Source organism: Mastomys coucha, unplaced genomic scaffold, assembly GCF_008632895.1.
Source record: "Mastomys coucha isolate ucsf_1 unplaced genomic scaffold, UCSF_Mcou_1 pScaffold16, whole genome shotgun sequence".
Classification (NCBI taxonomy): domain Eukaryota; kingdom Metazoa; phylum Chordata; class Mammalia; order Rodentia; family Muridae; genus Mastomys; species Mastomys coucha.
Window position 1 is genome coordinate 1,680,377 of NW_022196898.1, and position 18,257 is coordinate 1,698,633.

An 18,257-nucleotide genomic window follows, 5' to 3' on the forward strand; every position below is an offset into this window, starting at 1 on the left:
TTTTTTTTTAAAGATTTATTTATGTATTATATGTAAGTACACTGTAGCTGTCTTCAGGTACTCCAGAAGTGGGTGTCAGATCTCATTACGGATGGTTGTGAGCCACCATGTGGTTGCTGGGATTTGAACTCAGGACCTTCAGTAGAGCAGTCGGTGCTCTTACCCGCTGAGCCATCTCTCCAGTCCGATTTATTTATTATTATAGCTAAGTATACTGTAGCTGTTTTTAGACAAACAGATCTCATTACAGATGGTTGTGAGCCACCATGTGGTTGCTGGGAATTGAACTCAGGACCTTCGGAAGAGCAGTCAGTGCTCTTACCCAGTGAGCCATCTCACAAGCCCAAGAATTCTCTTTCTTTCTTTCTCTCTTTGTCTCTCTCTCTTTCTTTCTTTCTTTCTTTCCTTAGGCTTGAATATCTAGGTAGTGGTGGGAGGACCAGTCTGAGTTAAGGAAAAATAACAAAAAGAGGATAGTTGACTACACCAATTGATTTTGATACTTAGGGACATTTGTGACCTGCCAGGATCACTAATTTGAACCAACTGCTTTGTTATCAGCCAGCCTTTTTTATAATGATAACTTGGTCTCTGTCTCTCAAGAGACAGTAAGTTGGGACTGGAGAGATGGCTTAGTGAATAAGAGTGCATATTTACAGAAGAGTTTACAGCAGCTCAGTTTACAGTTTACAGCAGCTATGTCGGGCAGCGCATAAAGCACTGGGAACTGTAGCTCCAGGGGAGTCCAGACCCTCTTCTGGCCCCTTCAGTTATCTGCATACACTGGTACACTCACAACTAAAGTTAAAACTGAGAGGACAAGATGCTGAATATAGTAAGATAATCCAGAGTCTTCCGCAAGTTTAAGAAAACTAACCACTTTAGTTTCTCTTGGTAATTGGTTAAAGATCTTGGGGTGGGGAGTGTGGGCATGGTCACAATTTGTTTTTTTAAAAAAAAAAATTAAGTTAGCTGGGCAGTGGTGGCGTGGTGGCGCACGCCTTTAATCCCAGCACTTTGGAGGCAGAGGAATGCGGATTTCTAAGTTCGAGGCCAGCCTGGTGTACAGGGTGAGTTCCAGGACAGCCAGGGCTATACAGAGAAACCCTGTCTCAAAGAAAGAAAAAAAAATGAAGTTAGGAGGAGGCTGGAGAAATGGCCAAAATAGTAAACTTCCCACCACATAAACAGACGATGCAAGCTCAGATCCCTGGCACCCACAAAGAAGTCAAACATGGTTACATTTACCCATAATACTAGCCTTGGGAGAACATTGATGGAGGTGCCCAGAGTGCCCTGGTCAGCTAGTCTGACCAGTCAGTGAGCTCTAGACTCAGTGAAAGCCTGTCTTTAAAGTCCAAGGTAGAAAGAGATGAAGCAGATGGCAGCTAATGGCCTCGAGCGCATACTTGTACACCTGTCTTCTTTGTTCTGTTGAACTTCAGGGGTTCATTTTGGCTTACAGTTCCAGGGGGATGCAGGTCAGCAAGATAGGGAGAGCATGGCACTGCAAAAGAAAAGTATGGGCAGCAGGAGCTGGAAGCTGCCTGATCATTTCATCCACCACAATGCAGAGTGGGTCCGTGGGGTCTGGTCTTTAAAGCCAAAGCCCACTTTCCCAATATTGCCACCAGCTGGGAACCAAGTGTCAAATACATGAGCCTCTGTGGGACATTTCCCATTCAAACCCAAGCACAGACGCATGCACCATGTGCCTCACTGAGTATAGTCTGAAGACAACAACAGTGTACTTATGTATAATAATAAATAAATCTTTGGATTTACCTGAGCGAGCAGAGGTCCTAAATACAATTCCCAACAACCACATGAAGGCTCACAACCATCTGTACTCATATACATAAAAAATAAAAAGAACGTGTATTTTGTTAAAGGATGCTTGTAGAAGACTGGGTAGGTGTGTGAAGACAAAGAAGAGGTTATTGAGGTTACATGAACAAGCTTAGTTTTGCAAGAGGTTAGCAGCAATACTTAAATTACCCGCCCTTGTAAGAAGCTGGAGGCCAGGAGCTCCATTACTCACAGCTGGAGATGGCTTGATGCCCGAAGGCAGTGCGGCCATGACTCACCTCAGAGTGGGACAGTGAAGGCACTGACTGACACCTGGCTATGTAACTGTTTCTCTCCTGCAGTGAGTTCCATGGGAAACGGCACCAGTCGACTCTACAGTGCTCTTGCCAAGACAATCAACAGCAGTGCAGCTGCTCAGCACCCGGAGTATTTGGTGTCAGCTGACCCAGAACATCTGGAGCCTATTGATCCTAAGGAACTTCTGGAGGAATGCAGGGCTGTTCTACACACTCGGCCGCCCCGGTACCAGAGGGATTTTGTGGACCTGAGGACAGATTGCTCCAGTAGCCACTCTCCCATTAGAGTCATGCAGTGGAACATCCTTGCCCAAGGTATGCTTAAGCTAAGCAGTTAAGTCTTCAGCGGCTTCCTTTCTGCTTCTGTGCATTCCCAGTTCCTCCTATGTGGAGGGATGAATTATGAGTGGTTTCTGTTCAGCAATTCTCTGGGATTAACCTTAGGCATTGTGTTGCCAACAGCCTTAGTCTGTGTCAGCATTTACAGGCAACAAACTGATGGCCTTGGTGACCATGTGCCATGATGACTGCCAGAGTCTGTGGCCAACTTGAGCTGTGGTGTGAGGCCTTGTCTCAAAACAAAACCAGAGAGAGAGACTGCTTGACCAGTTCCTAGCACTTAAATATTTTTATTTGTGGCAGCTGGGTGGTGGTGGCATATGCCTTTAGTCCCAGCACTCAAGGGACAGTGGAAGCGAAATCTCAAGAGTTCCAGAACATCCAGGGCTATACAGAGAAACCCTGTCTCGGGGGAGGGGAGGATTAAAAAAATTGTGGCATTAAAGGGCCCCTTTTATTATACCTGCTGATTTATAAACTAGGTTTATCCGTCATTTGTATGTGGTAGTACCTTTTATCTAGTAGTTGCATTGTAAGCGAAGGTATCTCTGCAGGTGAAGGGATGGCTCAGTGGGTAAGAGCTGGAACTGCTTTCCAGAGGACCAGAGTTTTGATTGCCACCACCCACAGCAAGTGGCTCCAGGGAATGCAGCACCTCTGGCCTCTACAGGCACTGCACTCATTGCTTACTCTCCTTACCCCATAATTAGACATAGACTTTTTTTTTTCCTGAGATGGAGTTTCTCTGTGTAGTTTTGGCTGTTCCAGAACAAGCTCTGTGGACCAGGCTAGACTCAAATTCAGGGATCCTCTGAGTGCTGGAATTAAAGATGTGTGCCGCCACCACCCGACTCACTAGTCTTTTAAAAAAGCATTTTTATTTATTCTTTGGCAATTTCATATATAAGTACCATGTGTATTGGCCTATATCTACCCACATCCACCCTGAGCAGCTACCCTTTGATTCTATTCCCTGGAGAATTATCATTCATAAGGAGAAAAAGCTACTCATTTGTCCCATTCATTCTGAGTACTATATTTATATCCGTTCACCTGGCTTTCTCATAGTCAGTGTTAAAACTAGTGTTTATTTAAATTGGCAAGTTTTTATATCCCCAGGACAGAGAAGAATGGTTTCTCTAAGCCCAAAAGCAAAAGTCTTATATCGTAGAATATAGCTATATGAAATTTTTTTTGTATACAGACCCCCTGCTGCTTGCTTCAGCAGATAGTGTGAGGTTATTTCATCCGGGTGTGTTAGCACAGCTTAGACAGACCTGCCCAGCATCCGAGGCAAATGTCAGACTTCCAAGCCTCTACCCACTAGATTTTTTTCTTTTCTTTCTGTTTTCTCTTCCTTTTTAGTCAGTGACTCAGTAGCTGGCTTAAAGCTCAATTAAATATCCCACAATGGCCTTGAACTCATGGAGATCCACCTGTGTCAGCCTTCCCAGTACTGAAATTAAGGGTGTACACTACCACGCCAAGCTTCCCCATTTTCTCTGAGGTCATGGTCTATAGAAACTGACAGATGTTTGGCTTGTCTTTTCAGCTCTCGGAGAAGGCAAAGACAACTTTGTCCAGTGCCCTGTGGAAGCACTCAAATGGGAAGAAAGGAAATGCCTTATCCTGGAGGAAATCCTGGCTTACCAGCCAGATATATTGTGCCTCCAGGAAGTGGACCACTATTTCGACACCTTCCAACCACTCCTCAGTAGATTGGGCTACCTGGGCACGTTTTTCCCTAAGCCCTGGTCGCCATGTCTAGATGTGGAACACAACAATGGTCCAGATGGCTGTGCCTTATTTTTTCTCCAAAGCCGATTCAAGCTCATCAACAGCACCAATATTAGGCTGACAGCCATGACCCTAAAAACCAATCAGGTGGCCATTGCACAGACCCTGGAGTGCAAAGAATCTGGGCGACAGTTCTGCATTGCTGTCACCCACTTAAAAGCACGCACTGGCTGGGAGCGGTTCCGATCAGCTCAGGGCTGTGACCTCCTCCAGAACCTGCAAAACATCACCCAAGGAGCAAAGATCCCCCTGATAGTCTGCGGAGACTTCAACGCAGAGCCAACTGAAGAGGTCTACAAACACTTTGCTTCCTCCAGCCTCAATCTCAACAGCGCCTACAAGCTGCTGAGTCCAGATGGGCAGTCAGAGCCTCCATACACGACCTGGAAGATCCGGACCTCAGGGGAGTGTCGCCACACGCTGGACTACATCTGGTACTCCAGACATGCTCTGAGGGTCACGTCCGCTCTGGACCTACTCACTGAAGATCAGATTGGGCCTAACCGGCTCCCATCCTTCCAGTACCCTTCAGACCACCTGTCACTAGTGTGTGACTTCAGCTTTAACGAGGAGCCTGACGAGCTTTTCTAAACACTATCATTTTAATCACAACAGTCTTAACCAGGGATGTTTTGGGAACTGAAGTAGGATAGGAAATTGCCTGGAAAAGGACACCCAGTTTCTGCCACTACTCTCCATCATTTCCAGCATGCCCTTGAAAAAAGATTGTTCACAAACCTTTCCTGTTAAAACCTGCATTGAAAAGGTGTTTGCACTCCAGTTTGAGCTTGTCGTTCATCTTTGTACCATCCTCTACCATTTAGGGGCATTAGTAGCATAGGCTTTCTTATTTTTTAGTTGAAGGTATTATAAAAAGCCAGTTTGTGAGCCCTTCAGAATTAAGGTAAGATGTAGGAAGCTTTCTAGGTAGCATTTCAAGTTATTTATTTGTGGGATTTTAAATGTCAGTGGGAAATGCATGGTAATATTTATTTTTTTATATCTTCATGTAAAATTAAGTGGATTGTATAGCATTGTGGACATTTTAGAACCATGCAGGTACAGTCTTAATTCCTTAAAGCTTAAAAATGTCTTTATTTGCTGATCTAACAGAATGTACACTAAGGAACTATTTAGCCCTGGGGGATTTGTGACTTTATATGTACATTCTTCACAAATAATCCCTATTTGCTATGCCTCCGACATATCCGTTGTGTTTTAAATTCAGTAGCGTTCAGTTCTCTAGTTCCCACTGTTTAGTCACTGTTGGGTTTTGTGCCTTCTCTGTTGTGATGACATTGGTAGATGTGGAAGATTGCTCCAGTCACTTCTTCTGGAATGTGCTTTGTACAAGTAGCGTTAGGAACAGTTCAGGAACAGTTGCTAAGGATAGTAGTGAGAAATCTTATCAAGATGCCAGATGTGATCCCAACATTCAACTGAGACAAGAAAGTCCATGTCTTGGAGGCCAGCTTGGGCTATATATCAAGACCCTTTCTTGAAAAAAAAAAATCCCAAAGACAGCCAGATGATTGCGTTCAAATTTTCTAGAAAAATGTAAGCGTCAAAAAGATAACCTGGAGTTCTCTTTCAATTGTTGACGCCTCTAACAAACAAAATAACCTACCAGCGGTAAGATGGCGAATATCTTGATGTATGAGTTCTAAGTATTACTTACGATTAATAAAGGACTTACAAAGAGTGCGTTGATCTCTCTTTAGTCTAAAAGGAATCTGGGAGCTTGGATCTTGTAATATTATATGGTCTTACATGCTATCCATTTGTACACTGAATTTTTATCTCGACAGTTGACAGAAGTAACTACATATTCAGGCTTCTGGGTATCTTCAAGGATGGAGCCCTCCGAAATGGCTTAGCCCTGCATTCCACCTCCAGGTCCTCGAGTAATAGAGTAGTCAATTTAGTCTCCCCATTGTACTAGAGCACTTCAGATGCTTTCACCAGGGGCCAGCAGTACTTTATCAGGTTACAACCTTGGAGGACTTGGAGTAGAGTCCTCCAAGGCCATTTAGAGCTGAGGTAGCTCAGTGGTGGGACACTTTTCTAGCTCATGGAAAGCTCCAGTTTTTCCCCCACCACCAGGAAAAACACAACTGCCTGCAGGAGAGAATAGAGGTGGGTTGATGAGTTCGTGGCCATTCTCAGCTACAAAGCAAAGCCAGCCTAGGATATTTAAAACCCTTTTTTAAAAGCCAAAATAAAAGCTGGTTGTTCAACAGAGATTTGCAGTCAGTGGCTCGGCCACTTGTAATGTCCTTGTTTCTCACGCCTTATCTTTGGCATGCCTGCTTTATCCTTGCTTAACTCTTTTTGATAGCCCAGGCTGGCCTAGTATTATGTAGCCCAAGATGACCTCAAATTTGCAGCAGTGCTCCTGCCTCAGTGTCCCAGTGCTAGGATTTCCGTGTGAGTCTCCATACCCAGCTTTGCCTGATTCTCCAAGACCAGACTTTTTTCTTCTCTAGCTCCCCTTCCCAACATGGCAGTCCCCTGCCTCAGAGTAGACATTTCTCCACCTGAGTTAGGCTTCTAGTGCCTACTATGGGAATATTTGTTTTGATGCTTAACACCAATCCAGTAAGAAAAAAAAAGTAAAAATGAGGTGGAGGCGGAGATGTATCCCATGGATATAATGTCTCAGTGAGAAAATGTCTTGACACTAGCAAAGAGACAGATGGGCAGGATGCTATTGAATTTAAAGAAATCACAATGGTGTAATGAAATCCACTTTTATTTATTTTGGCTTTTTGGCACACTAGCTTCCTGAAGTCTCAGCATTCCAGAGTCTGAAGCAGGATGATGTGTTTTCTGACAACCCCAGCCATATAGCCAGACCTTGTTGGAGGGAAGGCAGGCACGCACAAGATAACCATCGACGGGACTTGGAGAATGGCTAGATATGAATGACCTAAGGTGTCTGAAATAAGTTTACAGACCCCTGGCAGAAGTAAAAAGGGCTGTTAATACTAAAGGGAATGGGAGTTTAGTCCAGCACTCAGGAAGAGCTGTGATGTGGCAATTTTTAGATAAAATGAGCTAGTAAGAGTCCAAATCTAGTCTGGACCAAGATTTGGTAAGGAAAAGAACATGGGCAACTATCTGAAGAACTGCCTTCACAACAACATCATTTTAATAAACACTCAGTAGTGTCTGCTTATGCAGCACACACTAACTCCTTTCATCCTTTCTACACTGGTAAGCCCTACAGACAAAACCTTGGTGGGAAGTCAAACCAGATCTGAGGAAAGCCATTTAGGCTGAGAATAAGCCAGAGAAGCATGTCATAGGAAACCAAATTGACTTTGGGAAGCAAACTAAGGCACAAGATTTGATAGGGGAGGTGAGGGTGAAAGTGAGTGGGTGGAGAGATGGCTCATGGGTTAGGAGCATGGCCTGCTCTTGCAGAGGACTCAGGTTGGATTCCCAGCACGTACATGGTAGCTTCATCTGTAACTCCAGTTCCACGAACTCCAACTCCAGGCCTCCACGGGCACCTCATACATGTGGTACACAATATATACAGGCACATAAAAGTAAATTATGTGTAAAAATGTATGGGGCATTTGAGAGTAACTGACTTGTGAACCTTGTCCTCTGATCTCCTTCATGCGTGTACATGCTACAACTTTAAAAACGTTTTCAGAATTGTGTTTGATTTGGAAACTAAGCTATTGGTGAACTTTAATGAACACTGTAGGCTGGCTCCATTGAGAAAAACATGGCCTGGTAGAAAATTCTGAATGACTATTAACTATTGGGCCAGGGAAAGAGATGCTTCTCAATAGGAGGCACCTCTTCCTGAGACACACAAGGATGGTTGCCAAAGTGAGATCCTCTGTAGCAAAGGGTCCAGCCTGGGGTCTCTGAAGATGTACATGGTCATCTGACGAAAATGATGGAAAGTCGCCTAAGAAGTAAACACAGACTGTTCATCACAGTGCAGAGGCCTGGAGAGGCTGGAAATGCATCAAGCCATGGTTTTGTGGCTTGTCTCCAAAAATGCTAGACACCAAGTGTAAACATACATATTGACATATATATCAATCATAGTAGCCAAGTCCAAAAGCTGTAGTTACGTTTGCAGATCTAGGTTTTAGACATTTACCTGAAACGTTCTTTGTTGCTTTTAGAAGACTTCAAATCAACTAACTGAATACGGAAGAAAGTATATGCTTAAAATTTAAATTTAACAGCTGTAGCTGTTAAGACTAGTTAGCAAAGGTAACCAAATTCTGTATATGTTCTGTGTATCTCAGGACTCAGGTTGGGGCATGTACCTTTGAAAAAGGAGTGGATCCAACCCCCTCTCTGGCCTCCTCGGGCACCAGTACACAAGTGTACACAGCCATGCAGACAAAACACCCATACACAGAAATCTTTAAATCAATTCAGTTTTTTTTTTAAAAAACGGCTAGAAAGGGTATTTTTATAAAAATCTTTACTGCTATAAATAGCATTAAATATACAAAGGCCAAAAAATATTCAACGGTTCATCTAAATTTCTAAAATGATAGACAACTTTTCCTTTGTGGAAGAAACTATTAAGATGTAGAGGAGGACCTAACTATAATTGTGTGGCACTAAGAAATTCGTGATTCTCTGGTCCTTCAGTCTTCACCCAGGCCAGGCCATTACTTTCTACCCATAAAAGGTCTGACGGGAGACAAATGGTCCGACTGAATGGAAGTGACTGTACCTGGGAGGTGCTAGGACAGATCCAGCGGTCTCCACACGCCAGGCACGCCATCTACCACTAGTGCTGAAAGTGTCTCACGTGTGTAGATCCATTACATGTAGCCAACACTATTTCTTAAGTACGTGATTATAGTTATAAAGAAAGTGGAAATGTGCAGACAGTTGCCAAATATTTCTATAATGGGACAAAGCCAAAACCAGAGTAGCATTTCTTCAGGTAGTCATTAAGAAAACACCAGACTTCTGTTGCTAACTGAAATGACATCCTAGACTGGCTTTTGAGCACTGTGAAAAACATCACCAAAGACCAAAACCACAAGATAAATTTCACTTCTATATTTCAGAAAACCTACTTGAATACACTTTGAAACAAGAGTACAACAAAATAGAATATACTTCAAATGTTGAATATACAAACTATTATAGTTCAAATCTGAACACTGGTACTTTCCCTCTTAAATGTCAACTAAAAAAGAAAAAAGAGAAAAAAGGGAGAAAAGGAAAAAGGAGGAGAAAGGAAACAAACGCCGGGTACTATAGAGCCACCTGGCAAGTTCATGCGGGCCTGGATGTCGGATGACAGAACTGATACCGCTGTGTCTGCAGACGGCAGGGTGACTTGAGCGACGCAGGTACGGTACAGTAAAGGGCCAGAGCCAACTGTTAATGTCTTCACAATTAAGAAACCGACAGACTTAAACTACCATAGAAAATGTTACATGTAATTTCTATAACAATACTGTGCTAGGTACAAGATTTTTAAAATTTTTCTTTTAATAAAAAAGCTTTACACAAACAAGCCATTAGCTTATTTCAAGAAAGGAAACCAAAAATTAGTCTAAGGCCTTTGTTTTAAAACAGCTTAAGCTATGATATATATATGTATATATATATATTCAAAATCAAAAAATAAAACAAAACAAACAAACAAAAGCGCACTAGATCTCGCTATCCTCTCTGTCTGTGAAGCTTTTGGATCCACTCAGTTCACATTCTAGAATACCTGTATTAGCAGAGTCTTCACATAGCACCAGTTAAGTGAGCACTGCAGAAGCACAGTGCTAATTGCTGGTATGCATATAAAATGCATCAAAAAAATGCTATTTGTAACAAGGACATCACCCATCCCAACCCCACCCCACTGAAAACTATGTAACCTCTTACAGGTGTTAGTGTTCCAACTCTTAGTGTAAAGTGATAGTGTAGTGAGCTGCTTGGTCCCTTTCAGTCTTTTCTCTTACTGAGGGTTCAGTTGTTCTTTAAGAGGCAGTTTTCTGTCAGCATCTCAATGTGTAGTTCACTTCCCACTGAAACATGGGACAGGTAATTATTTCCAGTAAGTCTGATTGCTTTCTTATATGCACAGTTGTTTGAAAGTCCTCTGACTTTTCTCCTCCCTTGCAAATGTCTGTCAGTACAACACTAACAGTCTGCAGTCCCCGGGGGGTTGCTTATTTCTCACACGTCACTAGCCCTTCGGTTTTCATAGTCACAGGAAGGGCAATAGCAGAAGGCGCACTGACAACCACTACATGGGTTACTGTCTTATTCCCATCTGCCCCCTTTTCTTCTACCAGCTGCAAAGTTTTCACATCGTGTTCCTGCTTTTTGGCTTCTGATTTAACCTCGGGCCCTTTTATGACCGCACTGATAACTCGAGGAGGAGTCTGGCCAGAAGCCTGCTGAGCAGGCACAGATAGTCTCATTACAGGTGTACCATGGGCTATTGAAACAGGGGTGAGCGCCCTTACAGCCAGTGGGGTTCCAACAATGTTAATGCTTCCTGATCCAGTCAGATTTGATTTTGTCTGCAGTTGACACTGTGCAAGCTGAGTCGCAGGGATGGTGATAATCTTGGCAGGCTGCATGGTGATTCTGTCTCCATTTTCAGTGGAGGTTGGCATCACAGTCGGGACTGTCTGAATGACTACTTTTGGAGAGCTGGCCGTAGCTGGACTGGTGCTGGTTATTAACGGCGTGCCTGCATTGACTGACTGAACTGCCACAGTTGAAATCTTTTGACCCAGTGATGTCATTACCACAGGGACTTGCATTGCCACACGAACTGTCCTGGTAGATTAAAAACAAGCTGGTTATATTTAACACTAATGGGAGAATAAGTCTCATGTTAAAAAGTAAATACAAACTCAAATGCTTAACATCAGCATCCTGAACTTTTTCAGTTGCAATGACCTAGGGTCTCCTGCATGCTAGTCAAGTGTTTACCACTGAGCTACATCCCCAGCTTTTTGGGGCAAGGTCTCGCTAACTTACTGTTAGCTTAGAACTTATCCTCTGTAGCACAGGCAGGCCCTGAACTTGTGATTCTCCAGCCTCAACCTCTACAGTTCTTAGGACTACAGGTGTGTTCCACTATATATAGCTAAAAGCATAGTTGAAAAGATCCAGCACTTTAAACATGTCCCCACCATGCTGACGTTTGTTCCAGGAGCACTCAAACACAAACCTACTGCACAGCCCTTCCGGCCCCTCACCTTGGAGCTGCTGCTGCTGACACAGGCGCTGTGGTGGTAGGAGACCTGGACGAAGCATCATGAGCCGGGGAAGTGATATTTACAACTCTAGCCACGCTCTTCTCTGCTCTGGAGCAGTTCAGAGGAGATGAGTTTTTCCCACCTCGGACAGCAGTCGCTGCCTTCAGGAGACTTTCTGCAGATAGCGACACTCGTTCTAAAGACTTGTCGTCAGCAGCTGCTGCCAAGTCTTCAGGGCAGGTCTCACTTTTGTCATCATCGATGACCACTATGTTTTTGGGCATGTCCTTGAACTGATATACAAGCCTCTGTCCTTCAACCTTTGCGAGAATTCCCCTTTGGTAGTAGTATCTGTAAGGGAAAAATGACTAAATGAATCAAATGCATGATCATCTGAAGTGGAAGACCCAACATAACTGTGGCAGCACTCTTCTATGACTCAGAATCTCAGACCAATTAAAAAGGGAAGGCAAGCTAAGTGGCAGCATTCACCGCTGTTCTCTGGCTGAGGATGATGCGAGTCCTACCATGTACCCTTCCTTAAATTGCTTCTGCCACATCAGTAAGAAGCAGCCAATACACCCTCTGTGACCTTGATGTGTCCAAAAAAGTTGTAGCACCGACAACTAAACCTACACTCCCTATTAGGGGAGAGTGCTACCACCTAGCTTTATCTCCAGCACCCCACGGCCTCTTCTCTTATAGACCAGGCTAGCTTCCAACTGTAGATTGGACCCTCCTCCCTCCACCGCCCAAGTGATGAGATCACAGTATGTCCTACCATGGATACCTTGTTCTCTCTCTTAAGAAAAGCTTAATGTAGACACAGAATACTTTATTGGTAATAGAAGCAACTCTAATTTGTTATAAAAACAATCTGACTTTATCTGGAATAATCTCCAATCCACGGAACATGTGGATACTGTCACCTAATACTAGCAGCTCATGCCTGAAATACCAGCACTGAGAAGCTGGAGAATTGATGCAAGTTCAAAGCCAACTTGTTTACACAAGCTCCAAGCCAGCCATATATAGTTGAACTATATAGCAAGAACTATCTCAAATATATAAATACTATCATGTGTACATTAGGGATTTAATGGATTTCTCACACCGACCAATATCAACAAATTTTTTTCATTTTCAAGATAAAGTCATTTACATCATTTGCAGGGACTAAAAGTAAATTAACTCTGGGAAATGTATTTCCATTTAGGGTTCTTAAGAGATCTCATTGTAGCCCAGGCTGGCTTCAAACTTGCTATGTAAAAGAGGATGACTTTGAACTCATCCTCCTATCTTCAATTTTCAACCAGTACAACTGACTGCAAGGCATGGGCAGTACACCCAGTCTGGGTTTAACTTTCTAAAAGGCCTACAAGGTAACAATTTCTATTCTAGAACAGTCCTAAATGCAGAATCACCTCCTATACATAAGGATTTTCCAATGTTGAAATTTTAGGCATATAGACCAAACTTCTTTTCCCCTTTTATTTCCAAATCTAAAAAATTCTTCTAGATTATCTTCAAAGTTTTAAGTTACATCATGGGATTTGTGTTTAAGCTTTTCTTTAAGCCACTTTAACAACTAACAGACAATCCAAAGAGACAGAAGTTCTACTTAAGAACTAACCTATGTTCATTCTCACCTCAAAGCTCGCCCCATGGTTTCATAGTTCATATCTGGTTTGTTCTTATGCTTTCCCCAGAGCTTCGAGACAGCCTTTGAGTCCACAAGTTTGAATATGCCCTTTTCTCTCTGAGTCCACTTAATATACCTGGGACAAGTGTTTTTATCTTGAAGCAGATCTAAAAGGAACTCCCACAGATAGGTTGTGTTTCCTTTAAAAATCAAAGCAAAAACAATGATAGGCATTAACTTAAAATTCACTAACATGATTAAATGCAATAAAATATCCTTACTTACAACTATACATTTGCTACTTCTTTTTGAGACAGGTCTGACTATGCAGCTTTTCCAAAGGCTGTAGACCAGGATGGCCTCAAAATAAAAGAGATCTTTGCCTCCTGAGAGCTGGATTAAAAGTATGTGCCATGCCTGGTTCTTTAAGATGTAAGGCCCTAGATTCTATACTGTCATGTGTCCTAGATCCAGGTTTCAAGTTTGGTAATGACACTGACACAGTGCTCTACTCATTGCTGGATAATGTATATTCTAAGTATCTACTAGACAGGCATTCTTCATGGCTGCGTTACATCCTTTAGCCTCTCAACCTGCCCTGAAAGACAAAAACCTACCACAGTAGAAATGTACAATGACCAAGGGCAGAAAAGGAAATCAAAGTCTGAAACCAGGTTCAGTCCAAATTTATAAGAAAAGAACAATCCTTTCTGATATAACTAATACCAAATTTCACTGTGGACTTATTAGACATAGTTTTCAGTAGATTTACATAATAAACATTAAAAATAGGACAGACTTAAAACATATCAATAAAAAAATTTATCAGTCTGAAAACATTTACCTATTAATTAGTGACAATTTGTTTACAGGATCATCAGACACATATGCCTAATGTCATTGAAAATCATCAAACCCAACAAATTAGAAAGCAGAGGGGCTGGAAAGATGGCTGAGTGGTTAAAAACACTGACTGCTATTTGCAGAGGACCTGGGTTTAATTCTTAGCACTCATAACTACTTGTAATTCCAGTGCCATATATGAAAGAAAGAAAGAAAGAAAGAAAGAAAGAAAGAAAGAAAGAAAGAAAGAAAGAAAGAAAGAAAGAGAGAAAGAAAAAAAGAAAGAAAAAAAGAAACACACACACACAAAATCAGCCGGGTGATGATGGTCTTTGATCCTAGCACTTGAGAAGCAAAGGCAGGCAGAACTCTGAATTCAAGACCAATCTGGTCTACATAGTGAGTTCCAGGACAGCCAGGGCTACACAGAGAAACCCTGTCTTGAAAAACAGAATATATGTAGAAGGCTAGAGGTAGCTTAAATAACAGCGCCTGTTGCCAAGACTGACACTGAACTCAATCAGAGGACAATTCAGAGGTACTGACTGGCTCTCAGAGACTGACTTCCACACCCACAGAGATAAATGGATAAGTGTAGCCTCTTCTATTCAAGTGGCTAAATGTGAGCATGAGTGCCACATACAACTGTCCTCTAAAACATGCTCCCAAAAACAATGGTTTGCACTGCCCTATGGACATTACCAAATAGAATGGCTATTCCCATCTCTTTGAGGCATAGTTATTTTGATAAAAGCTCCCCATAATTCTGGTCTACCCCTAATTAAGAAATGATAAGAGATGATATTCCCATATGTACATCTACTAAAAATAACCCTGCAAAAATGTCACCCAAAAAAAAAAAAAAAAAAAGGAAGGGGTATTTTATTTCCAAAATGACCATCCACAAATTACCTTTTCCTTCTCTGGCTTTCTTCTTGATTCCTAACTCAGGAGACCCATTGGAAACTGGTGACTGCTGGGTCTTTGGTTTACGGCCAACTGAAAAACATAAGATAAAGAAATCATAAACTGAAAACAGAAATAAGCAGACTCTCCAAAGAGACATTCCTCACTAAACTAGATACCAATGTGCAGATTAAAACCCTCAGAGCCAAGGAGGTGTGTGGTGAAAATGAGGTGTGGTGAAAAGCCACCAGCATGGGCCACACAGTGAGTTTAAAGGGCAGCCCCTCAGCACAGCTGGAGGTATAGCTCAGTGGCAGAGCACTTGCCTAGCACACATGAAGTGCATTCCCTCACCCAAGAAGACTCACACATATGAGAGATGCTTGCAAAAGAAGCATTAAATACTTCTGTAATTTTAAATAAAATAGTTGGTAGACATTTGACTGTACAAAACAAGTCAGGAACTTCTATAACTTTTATTTTATGGTCAGGGACAGCATCAATCTTCTAAATTTTGAACTGATGTCCTGGAGCTCACAATGTAAACCAGGCTGGCTTTGCACTCAAAAGATCACCATACACTGCTGTTAGTAGAACTTCATACAAGCATAGACAATGTAGTTTGCTCATGTTCTCACTCTCCTCCCTCAGTTAGCCACAATCTCCTATATGCTGCAGAGGACCTGATCATCTGACGCCTCTGAGCTCAAATGAACACAAATATGAAACACTCGCTCACACTGGGAACCAGAAGGTTCACCAGAATTTTAAGCAAATGTTGAAATTTTCTTGTCAACTTGCAGATACACTATGAAGTTTTAAAAATAAAATAAAACAAACACATTCTCCAAGCAATTATGTCTAATAAATGCCTTGGTCATTGTCGTTTGTCCTTGTTTCCTCCCATGAGGCAGACAGATTACCAATGGGGAGTGTGAAATGAGTTACACTGCTCCTCAGTACAAACAAGGTTTGGAAGCTGGTGAACAGCCATATGTGCAGTTTCCCTCCGCCCTCCATATGCACCATAGCACACGTCACACAATAAAAACTTAAGAAAGAAGGATCCTATGCTTCAAATGTACAGTTACGAACCACACTGATAATGGCATTCTGACTCTGCCCCCAAACAGCACTGACCACAGAACTATGTGGACTTGTAATGTTTTACTAGTACAAATTAGCTACACCACATAATGGGTTTTATTATCACGTTCTCAGATATATAGCATGACTCCATCATAGTCACTGCTCCGCCCTACTCTTTGTGGCCTCTTTCCAAGCCAGGCCCCTCTTCCTTTCCCCAAAATTGTCCCCCTTCTACTTCCATGGGCCAGCCTGGCCTAAAATTAATTATCTTCTTGCCTCAATCACCTGAGTATTGATATTACAACCATATGTCACCTTACCCCATCTATAACATTTTGTTTTCTTCAATCCTGGTTCCCTAAGAGAAAACAGGTTGTTTGTTTTTCTAAGTCTAGTTTATTTCGCTTGGCTCCACCCATTCTCCTTCAAACATGATTACCCTTTTGTGGCTAAACATTCTTATGTATGTATGTGTATACACATATGTATACACATATGTATATGGACACAGACACAGATCACATTTTATTTTTCCACTCATCTTTGATAGACACCTAGATTGATTCCCTAACTCAACACACACTGGGTGGGTATTCAGGTGTATCTACCATATACCGACTTAGATTCCTTCATGGATATGACAGGTATAGCTGGACCACATCATTAGTGCTATCTTTAGTTTGTTGAAACTCCTGTGATTTACATTCTGCCAACAGCATAGGAATATGTCACTCCCTACCCCACACAGGTCATTCTCAGCAGTACTTGCTACACTGTTTTCTGTTTGTATAGCTAGTGGGTTTGCTGTTTAATTACGTTGTGTGTGTGTATATGTGTGTGTGTATGTGCCCCAACAGTGTTATACATACATGTGGACACAGAACAATTTGTAGGAATAAGTTCTTTCCCTCTACTATGTGAACCCCATGCATTGAACTCAGGTTATGAAGCTTGTTGTTGTTTTAACCTTTTTAAATAACTCAACTTTCAGTCTCCTTTGTGCTAAGATCACAGTGGGCACCATGCTCACTCTGTTTTCTTGATGGTAGCCGCTCTGAGTACAGTGAAGGAGAACAGCAAACGTGTCTTCACGTGCATCTCCTGATGGCTGGCAATGTTGAAGGTACTCATATGTATATACCGGCCATCTGTACTCCTGAGCCACGTCCGCTCAGTTCACTTGCCCAGCAGGGAGTGATTAGACTGTCTTTTTGTTTTAATTCTACTTGTTCTTGAGCCAAAGGTTGTCAGTGGGAAGTGAGTAGAAGCGCGTGCTGTGTTAAGACATATTTAATGTCTGTGACCTCTGTACGAGCTGTAGTGGAAGGCACTGTGTTTCTTCACTCTGCATTTAGAGTGAAGAAAATGCACTGAGGCGAGCACTATGGCCACACTTCCCCACCATGACAAATCTTCTCCCTCTGCAGCTGAAAGCCAAGCAAACCCTTCCTTCTACAAGGTGCTCTAGTCACGGGGTTTTACCACAGCAATAGAAAAGTAATGAGTACAAGGTTTTAACTAAGGCTTTCCTTTCCTTCAGATTTGCCCGTGATCCGAATAGGAAAAGATGTGTGCATGGTGACGTGCAGATGTGCTGGCCCTTCGCTTTACCACAGAGATGAGGCTTAGTAAGAGGAAATTCTCTTTACCCACTGCTAAGTTTATATTGGCAATCTTAAATGTCTGTGTTTGTGTAATGTATGTAATGTGTATAGGTATTTTGTCTGTATGTACATCTCTGAACTACTGTGCAAGTCTGGTGCCCAGAAGAGGGCATCAGACCCCATGAAACTGGAGTTAAAGGCAGTTGTACTTCGGATCCCTGGAGCTGTATTTGCAGACAGCTGTGAACAGTCATGTGGGTGCTGGGAATCGAATCTGAAGACCAACCAGTGCTCTGAATCTCTGGGCCCTCTCTCCAGTCCTCACCCTTGGTCTTTTAAAGAACATCAGACCTTTAATCCTGGCACTTGGGAAACGGAAGCAGTTAAATCTCTATGGGAAGTCACAGGAAGGAAAAGGGGAAAGGAGAAAGAAGAGAAGAAAACAGAAAACAGTGTGAGGAGGAGGTGGTAGCACAGGAAGAGGAGGGGGTGGGTAGGAAGGAAGGGCCTTGGGGCCAGGGAGGGAGAAAGGGAAAATACAAGGAAAAAAAGTATTTGGCTTAAGAAAAGGATTTATAGGCCTTGTGATCATCCAACTTCATCTTCTTCAACAATCCGCCCACCTTATATCATCCGCAGCCCAGGACAGGCCAAGCCTAGTTAGCCAATACAAAACAGACTCCATGATTTTTTGACATTACCTTGGTTTTTTTTTTTTTTT

The 18,257-nt window shown here is 42.5% G+C and overlaps 2 protein-coding genes across 10 annotated transcripts in view; one reads left to right on the plus strand and one right to left on the minus strand.

Annotated features, from left to right (window-relative positions):
• The window catches only part of Noct (nocturnin), a 21,809-nt gene extending 15,866 nt beyond the window's left edge, over window positions 1-5,943 (plus strand). For all 3 annotated transcript variants that reach the window (XM_031376208.1, XM_031376209.1, XM_031376210.1), the window contains 2 exons: window positions 2,151-2,420; window positions 3,997-5,943. In XM_031376208.1, coding sequence (XP_031232068.1) covers window positions 2,151-2,420; window positions 3,997-4,832 — 1,106 coding nt within the window. In that variant the 3' untranslated portion in view covers window positions 4,833-5,943. The remainder of the gene's footprint in view (window positions 1-2,150; window positions 2,421-3,996) is intronic.
• A 2,694-nt stretch (window positions 5,944-8,637) lies between these two features.
• The window catches only part of Elf2 (E74 like ETS transcription factor 2), an 85,672-nt gene continuing 76,052 nt past the window's right edge, over window positions 8,638-18,257 (minus strand). For 4 of the 7 annotated variants that reach the window (XM_031376203.1, XM_031376201.1, XM_031376202.1 and 1 more), the window contains 4 exons: window positions 14,850-14,936; window positions 13,102-13,294; window positions 11,453-11,803; window positions 8,638-11,027 (listed from right to left, as the gene is read on the minus strand). In XM_031376203.1, the coding sequence (XP_031232063.1) occupies window positions 10,409-11,027; window positions 11,453-11,803; window positions 13,102-13,294; window positions 14,850-14,936 (1,250 nt within the window). In that variant the 3' untranslated portion in view covers window positions 8,638-10,408. The remainder of the gene's footprint in view (window positions 11,028-11,452; window positions 11,804-13,101; window positions 13,295-14,849; window positions 14,937-18,257) is intronic. The other 3 variants (XM_031376204.1, XM_031376206.1, XM_031376205.1) reach the window with 1 other exon arrangement.